The 8,341-nt window shown below is 27.4% G+C and overlaps 1 protein-coding gene across 1 annotated transcript in view; it reads right to left on the reverse strand.

The window, feature by feature from the left end:
- Positions 1 to 7,298: 7,298 nt before the first annotated feature.
- The window catches only part of LOC105119227 (monodehydroascorbate reductase, seedling isozyme-like), a 3,760-nt gene continuing 2,717 nt past the window's right edge, over positions 7,299 to 8,341 (reverse strand). Inside the window, exons 2-3 of the mRNA XM_011017354.1 lie at positions 8,040 to 8,180; positions 7,299 to 7,788 (exon numbers count right to left, since the gene is read on the reverse strand). Of these exons, the coding sequence (XP_011015656.1) occupies positions 7,465 to 7,788; positions 8,040 to 8,180 (465 nt within the window). The 3' untranslated portion in view covers positions 7,299 to 7,464. The remainder of the gene's footprint in view (positions 7,789 to 8,039; positions 8,181 to 8,341) is intronic.

Below are 8,341 nucleotides of genomic sequence, written 5' to 3' on the forward strand. Positions count from 1 at the left end.
AAAATAAATAAATAAAAACATTATTTTAATCCCCTTTCCTTTTAGTTCATTTGTTATAGGAAAAAGGGATTAACTTGATTTTTAAAAATTACATTATCATTTTGGTATCTTTGTTAATTGAATACAACTACTAATAATTAGTTTCTACATACAAGAAGTTAATATAATTAATAATAATTAATTTTATAAGAAAAAGAGGCATCAAGATTCTTATTCCAGTCATCATGAAGTTAATAAAATTTCAAGTTTGCAACTCTATCTATAGTTATGGATATAGTGGCTCGTCCGATTTTGTTTTCTAGTTTTTTTTTTCTTTTTTATCAGCATTTAAAGGAATTTATTTTGTCTATATACATATTGTATCCATATAAAAAACATGTCAGGAAAAAATGAATTTAAATTGACTATAGTTTAAGCATATCTATGGCGTGGAAACTTGAAAATACTTTTAATGTGATACATGCTTTTTTTATTTGTTTTTTATCTATGCAATATAATTTTTAGGTTTGATTCAGTCCAACACCAAAATTTTAGATTTTGACTAAGTTGTTATATCGCTGGAATTAATTTTTTAAAATTAAAATATTATTTTAATAAAAATATAAAAATTAATAAATTTCAATTAAATTTTTAACTACGTCTTGTTGGATCAATCAAATTATATTAAATTTTTTTATTTTTTTAACCCAACTTAATTTTAATCTCAAATTAACTAGATTTTAGGTAAACTTACCCGGCACAACCTGATTTCAAAACCATGCCATCCAGGGATGATGGGTGGGGGCTTGAGAATGGATGCCATTTTTAAGACATAGAAACGTGAATCACCTCCCTTCCCGCCAAGTCAACGGCGCTGACGCCATAGTTTCAGCCTTTGTTATTATGCCCTCTGCTGTTTTATATACTCGCCAAAAAATCTTTGTCGGCGTAGTATTGACAATTCTTCTTTCTGTGCTTTGTCGTGGGGGTCTGGCAAGCCAAGCTGGCAACATGCACCGTCTGTCTTTCTTCAATGTTTGCTCACCTAAAGCGTCCATGTCATCAGGGGCGTGGCCACGTGATTTTTTTTTTTTCCAAACTTGTGTATTTAAAATTATATTTTCTATTTATATTTCATTTATTTCTATTTATTACTGTTATTGATCGCAGTTAGATAATTACCTAAATGTCTAAAACATCTATGGTTTTTGATATGGTGCTGCTTCACTATTCATATGAATAGTGAAACTTCTTTTTTTTTTTTAATTTTTTTTGTTTAATTCAGCCCCTTTCTAGTCTAATTAGATGAAAGTGCCTTAAAATTATGGTATACCTATAAAATTATTTGGTTTGGAGTTAAAATATTATATTTATCTAATGGTCAAAGTTTGAAGTTAAAATATTATATTCAATAAATAATTAAGTTTGGTATTAAAATATTCTATTCAATGAAAGTGTTTGAAGATGGTGGTGAGTCCTTGTTTTACTGGAAAAGTACATGTCATTCCCTTAATTACAAAAAAGAAACAGTGCTATGTGTGTACCTAGCTTTTTTTGGATTTATTTTTTGTACTAAAAACATTATAAAGATAATTCATTTATTATTCAGTTTTGTCATGATATTTAAATAATATTATAATTTTTTTATTTTAATAATTTATTTTTCATTATTGTTTATATAATATGAAAATAATGATATTAATAATAAGTCATTTTAAAAATCTATTTAGGAATATTTAAAAAAATAAAAATAACAATTATTTTACCAAATTTATGATTTTTTTTAGCTTGTAATCATACATAAAATATGAAAATATTATTTTTTATTTTGTTAATTTATTTTAACAATAATGTTTTTAACAAAAATCATGATTTCAGTTAAAAACCTTGCATTCTCTAAGATAAATAAGAGATACTTTAATAATAAAATTGATTTTACACTTTTGAAATTTATGTTTTATGCTTATTTAAAATAATTTACATTTTTAACAAAAAAAAATTCTATTATTAGATAAAAATATTTTGAAAAACTATAGGCTATATAAGATTAAATATCCTAATAAGCATCTTTATTTTAGCTTCCTAACTCAATATTTGGTTTAGATCAACATATTTATAATCATTTATTGACATATAAAATTCTTAATTTATTTTATTGAACACACATACTAACTTTTTATTTTACAAATGAAAACCTATCTTGATGAAAAAAATATTTTCAAAACAATTATATTTTTAAGTTTAATAACAATGCTAGATAATTCTTCAAGACTCAGATTTTTTTTATTGATAAAAACATTGTGGTCATCCCATAACATAGCGCATATGTGCAAACTATTATCTAACTAAAATTTCTATTGAAAAAGAAAATTGAAAAGAACTAAATATAACTATTTTTTAAATTTCAATCTTTTGTATATTTTATATAGAAGATTATTGATTTTGATTTATTTATTATAATTTTTTCATAACTTGAGTCATGAATTTGACATGTTAACTTGGGTTATATAAAATCAATTTAATATATTATTATTTTAATATTAAAAAATAATATCATCTTAAAATTTTATTTAGTCAAATATTATTTTCACAGTTTGTATTAGTTGTTTCTAAACTAGTAAAGTCAATCGGGTTACATTGAATAAACCCTCCCACGATTTAATTTTTTTTGATAGAAAAAAAACATTAACAACATTTGAATATTTTTTTATGTTCAAGAAAAATAATAATTTAATGTACAACGTAACGTAGATCAATCATCTAGTAATTTTTAGTAGTAGTTGTATTAACTTCCCCTTTTTTATATATAACTTATTATTAGTTGTATTTTCTTTTCTATATTGAGCATATTACCTTTCCTAACTAATGAGAAATAATTATTAAAAAAAACTAAAACTTCTCATTGTTTTATTGTGCAGTATGAAAGGATTCACTGTGGATTCACACAATGTTTTAATTTTTTTTATTTCTTTAGCATTTTTTGTTTTGGTCTATGGTTTTATTTTTTTTCAATTTTTTCATTAAATGTTGCTTTTACTAGGAAATTTTTTTTGATAGTTTATTTTAATTAACTTGTATATGATTCTTGTTGTCTCAAAAAAAGTTTACAATATGCTCAACTTGTATATGATTCTTGTTGTCTCAAAAAAAGTTTACAATATGCTCAATTTAAGAGAATAATTTTTATTTTATTGTTTAAAAATAACTAAAACTTTAGGGGCCAAATTGAAAACTCAAACAAAAAATGGCCTTTTTTATTTATTTTTTTAAATGCATGTGTTGTCATAACCCAATTTTAGGTTCCTAAAAATTTATGCAATAATAATAATAATAATAATAATAATAATAATAATAATAATAATAATTAAGATCATAAATGGATAAGAGATTTGAAAATGAAACAAATTTAAGTTTGCAAGTCAATTTGAAAAAAATCAAAAGAATTAATTAAGGTAAAGGACTTAATTAATCTTTTAATGGTTTTAATTAACTTAATAAGGGGCTTAATTGAATAAAAATTAAGTATACAAGTCAATTTGGCCAAAATTAAAAGAATTACTAAGGACTTAACAACTTTTAACAGGTATAATTGACATAATCAGGGGTTTAAATGAAAAAATATTATGTTTGAAAGTTATTTAAACAAAAATTAAAGAAATTAATTAAGTTTAAGGACTTAATCAAGTTTTTAATGAGCTTAATTGACTTGATTCGATGCTTAATTGCAAAGAATAAAAGGTTTGGAAGCCAATTAGGAATTTAGTTGTAAAAATTCAAACCCAAGGATCAAAGAGCAAAACACACGTGCATTTAAGGATTTGAATTGATAAAATCAGGGGTCGAATTGAGACAAATTGAAAGTTTAATAGTCAGATAAGGAAAAATTATATAATTTGAAAACCAGTAACTAATTTGTAAAAGGCACATGAATTACAGGATTCCAATCAATACTCCTATGAATGCAATTGCAAAAATTGAGAAGTTTTCGGGTTAATTGAGGATGCAAATGATGAAATTAAAAGTTCAATGACAAATAAAAACTCTTAAAAACCCTAATTAAAAACCTATTTTTTAAGGTTTAGGAACGAGTGACACATCATTTAAACATCAATAAAGAAACCAAGGGATGCATCGTTCGATCACTATTCTTCTTATTCTTCACTCGAAAAGTTGAACGAGGAGTTATTTTTAGATGAATGAATATGTTGTGTTTGATCACTTGGAGGGCTGGATTTGACATCAAAAAGTTTGAGAAACACTTTACCTGTAAAGATTAGCCATCCATATAAACATTTATACCTTATTTGACTTCATGAATTTAACAACATCTTGTCCTTAGTTATCCTCTTCTACATTGACAGAAGCAAGATGACCGGGGATCAATCTTCCAATCAATGAATTTAGAGTTACAGAGTTTCAAATCAAACGTGGTTTATTTTTAATAGTAAATGTACATCTTCTCTACATGATTTTAGTTTATTAATGATATATTAACATCCCAAGCTTCATAATGGTCGTTTCAAAGTGCCTTACCTAGTCAGCCTTGACTGAAGAAAAAAAACACCCATAAAAGAATTAGCTTTAAAGGTGCTTGTTTTAGCTAGGATTCAATTTAAAAGGAAAACAAATGCCTTAGCATTTAGGATTGTTATAGAAAAGAAAAAGGTGGCATAACCACCTATATTATAAGAAACTACCATGGTTTTGTAACATTCTTATTTTATTTGGGCTTATAAAAAAGAGTGTTTCTTCATGGAAAAAAAAGAAGAAGAAGTGGAGGCAGGAGAAGAATATATATAAAAAAAAAAGCAAGAGCTAGGAACACCAAGGATCTTGAGCTAAAAAAGGCAAGAAATTGCAAACAAAAAGGCATCATTATTTGAAAAAGATATACCTTAAACTTTGATGAGATGATGTAGCTAAATAAGCACACATCTCCTTTAATCTCTCTTGCATTTTGAATGTTTAATGTTCATTTGTGATGATTATCCAAAAGCTTTAAAGGCAATATGTATTGTTTTGGTAATGCAAATTTATTTATTTCTAAATACATGCATTATTTTGAGAAATAAGTTCAAGATGATTTGAATACATAGTTTGGTGTTGTTATGATCATTATTTATCATGTTAGTTGATTATTAAGATATCAATAATGATGTTTAGGAGTTTATTTTAGTTATTTGAATTTGATTTTGATTGCACGAGATTTACTAAAACTATAAATATCAACTAGTTTTCTGGATAAATTATTGGTTTTTAGCCAACTATATCATTCTAGAATTAATTAAAAATAGATTTAGTTCAAGGCAATAGTGTTAGAGTTGGAGAAATATCCTTTTGAAGTTATGTGTTGAAAATAGATTTTATACCATTTTTTACTTTCTTTATTTCCTTGAATTTTTTATCGTTCAAGCAAGTTGTATTAAGCATATTTAAGCTATGGTTGCAGAGTTTAGATCACTAGAATTTTAGTTATTTTTTGGGTTTTTTTTAAATGTATATTAAAATCATAGATGAATAAGAGATTTGAAAATGAAAAAAGAATAGGTTGTAAAAAAGGGCTTAATTGAAACAAATTTAAGTTGACATGTCAATTTGGTTAAAATTAGAAGAATTAATTAAGAACTTAATTAAACTTTTAATGGGTTTAATTGATATAATTAGGGGCTTAAATGAATAAAAATTAAGTTTAAAAATCAAATAGGCATAAATTAAAAAAATTAATTAAGTTTAAGGACTTAATCAAGCTTTTAATGAGCTCAATTGATTTAATTACAAGGAACAAAAGGTTTGGAGGCTAATTATGGATTTAGTTATAAAAATTCAAATTCAAGGATCAAATAGCAAAAGGCACGTACATGAAATCAGGGGCCAAATTAAGACAATTGAAAGTTTAGTGGTCAAATAAGAAAAAAATTAGATAATCCGGAAACCAATAACTAATTTGTAAGAAGCACATGAATTAAAGAATTCTGATCAATGCTCCTATGAATGCAATTGCAAAAACCAAGAAGTTTTTGAGTTAATTGAGGATGCAAATGATGAAATTAAAAGTACAAGGACAAGAATGAAAACTCTAAAAAATCCTAATTAAAATTGGGTTTATTAATAAAATTATGGGTTTGATTGATAAATTCGGTTAGTCCACATTGATCTAACACATCCTCATATATATATATATAATTTTTTTTTTTAAATCAAACAAGGTTTTAACTTGAATGACTAGATTCCATTCAAGTTAATTCTTATTTGATTTGATTTGAAATATAGGCTAGATAAGAGATCTAATTTGGAGTATCTAGATTACCCCAAGCAGATTCCATTTAGATTAACTCTGATTTTATTTGATTTGAAATCTAAACTAGATAAGAGATCTAATTTGGATGCTAGATAAGATATCTAATTTGGAGCATCCAGGTTACCCCAAGCCAAGCTAAAATTGGTAACACTATTAAAAAAAAAAAAATTTCTTGTGCACTGAAATTATTAAAATATTTTTCTTAATTAAAACTTGCAAAAAAGTTTCTGATGGGAAAAATATATTAACAAGAAAAACAAGGAATCATGTTAGCAAATTATTTTATTTACTATTCTTAAAACAATAATACCATGTGATTAAATAATTTTAAAAGAAATTGTCAAGATATTTTAATTTCTTTTATTTTTAAGTTTCCTAAATCTTTAATTAATATTAACAATTCTTTTTAACATTTAGCACATATAATTCTCTAAGTTTTTTTTAATTAAACATACCTATCAAGTTTTCGATTAATAATTAAAGTTTTTAAAAGTACGCAGACACCCTCACATTCATCTTCTTCATCCTTTATGGCATTTTAATCTCTTTTTTATCCAACTTGTAGTCGAACGCGAGCCAGCCAGGAAATGTGTGCACACATGCTAGAAAAATAGTTATTCAGTAAAGAATTAGAAAGCAACACGACGAAAATCCTAAGACTAATATGCTTCGTAAAACATCAAAAAGCAAATATTTGACCAAATCACATCATCAAAATTCAAACACGTGCCGAAAAGATCTTAGCAGCATGTTATCGCATGAAGGTGCTGGTGGAAGCATGTTTGAACGAGACAGAAAATCCTAGAGCATGCACATGCTTTAAAGAAATCAATCAAGAAGGACGTGCTGTCATAGTCATATCATCATTCGTACGCATTTCTCAGAGAATTTCAGCAAGCAAATATTCATAAAACAAGCCACCAAATTACGAAGAAGAAACAAATCCCATTGGAAGTTTTTGCTCATGCAGGGCGGCGCTGCTCCATCAAAACCCCCCTTTGCATTTCCCAGGCAATAGAAATGAGAGAATAATCCCAAGCAAGAAACATGTATTAAAACAAACATCATCCAACAATCAAGATAGCAACTACAAGAGCCACCTTATTAGAGCTCGCAAGCTATTAAATATTACATTCTTGATAGAAACACATTTGATATAATCTTTTGATCTCGTAAGCAAGGAAATTTCATATCTTACAGGCGAAAGAAAGACCTTCTTTTGTCAGCACATCCAAATTCTCAACAGGAGGCTGGACCCTAGCAACCTTGGCAATTGCTTTATTCTCATCGGGAGTTCCACCCTCCAGAAAAACTCCGACAACCTTCCCATCTTTGATCCAGTATGATCCAAACTTTGGCTTGGGTGATGCTGGATCATTGTCTCCAAATAGCACGGCATCACCAACATTGTCACCGTAGAATTGCCAGGACAGATCAAAGGAACGAGAATAGAAGAATGGAAGGTAATCGTATACATCAATTGTTTTCCCCTCTTCATTTGACTTAATGGCCTGCCAAAAAGATAGACGGAAAGACAAAAAAAATAAAAAAGAGTAAATACATCAGTTCCAATGGATGGAAACTTCGCATAGCCAAGGATACTGTTTACTGCAAAAATATCCCTGAAAACCCTCCATGTTGATATCTCCAGTAGGATTGTAAAATAGGATATAAAAGCGCCATTTACAGAAATAGATCTAGACAAATTGAGCTCACTTGGGTTAGAGGAAGACGAAACCACAAAAGCAAGAAAACTGCCTACCTTCACAGCCTGCTCAGCTGATTTACGGGCATGGTCAACATGTTCAACTCTTCTGATATCATTGTACAACTTCAAAGGAAATGTGGCGACATCACCGACAGCATATACATCAGAAATACTAGTTTTGAAAAACGCATCAGTCTGCAATTAAGCAAGTTGTAGAACATGTTAAGAACGGATTCTAGGTTCTAGTCATTACTTTGGGATAAAACACACACACACACCCAACCCGCACATACATCATCCCCCTCAATAGATCAATATTCAAGGGCAAGCTGAGATACTGCTGCTGTTGTACTTAA

The sequence above is a fragment of the Populus euphratica genome, unplaced genomic scaffold (assembly GCF_000495115.2).
Source record: "Populus euphratica unplaced genomic scaffold, PopEup_1.0 scaffold2671.1, whole genome shotgun sequence".
In the NCBI taxonomy this organism is placed as follows: Eukaryota; Viridiplantae; Streptophyta; class Magnoliopsida; order Malpighiales; family Salicaceae; genus Populus; species Populus euphratica.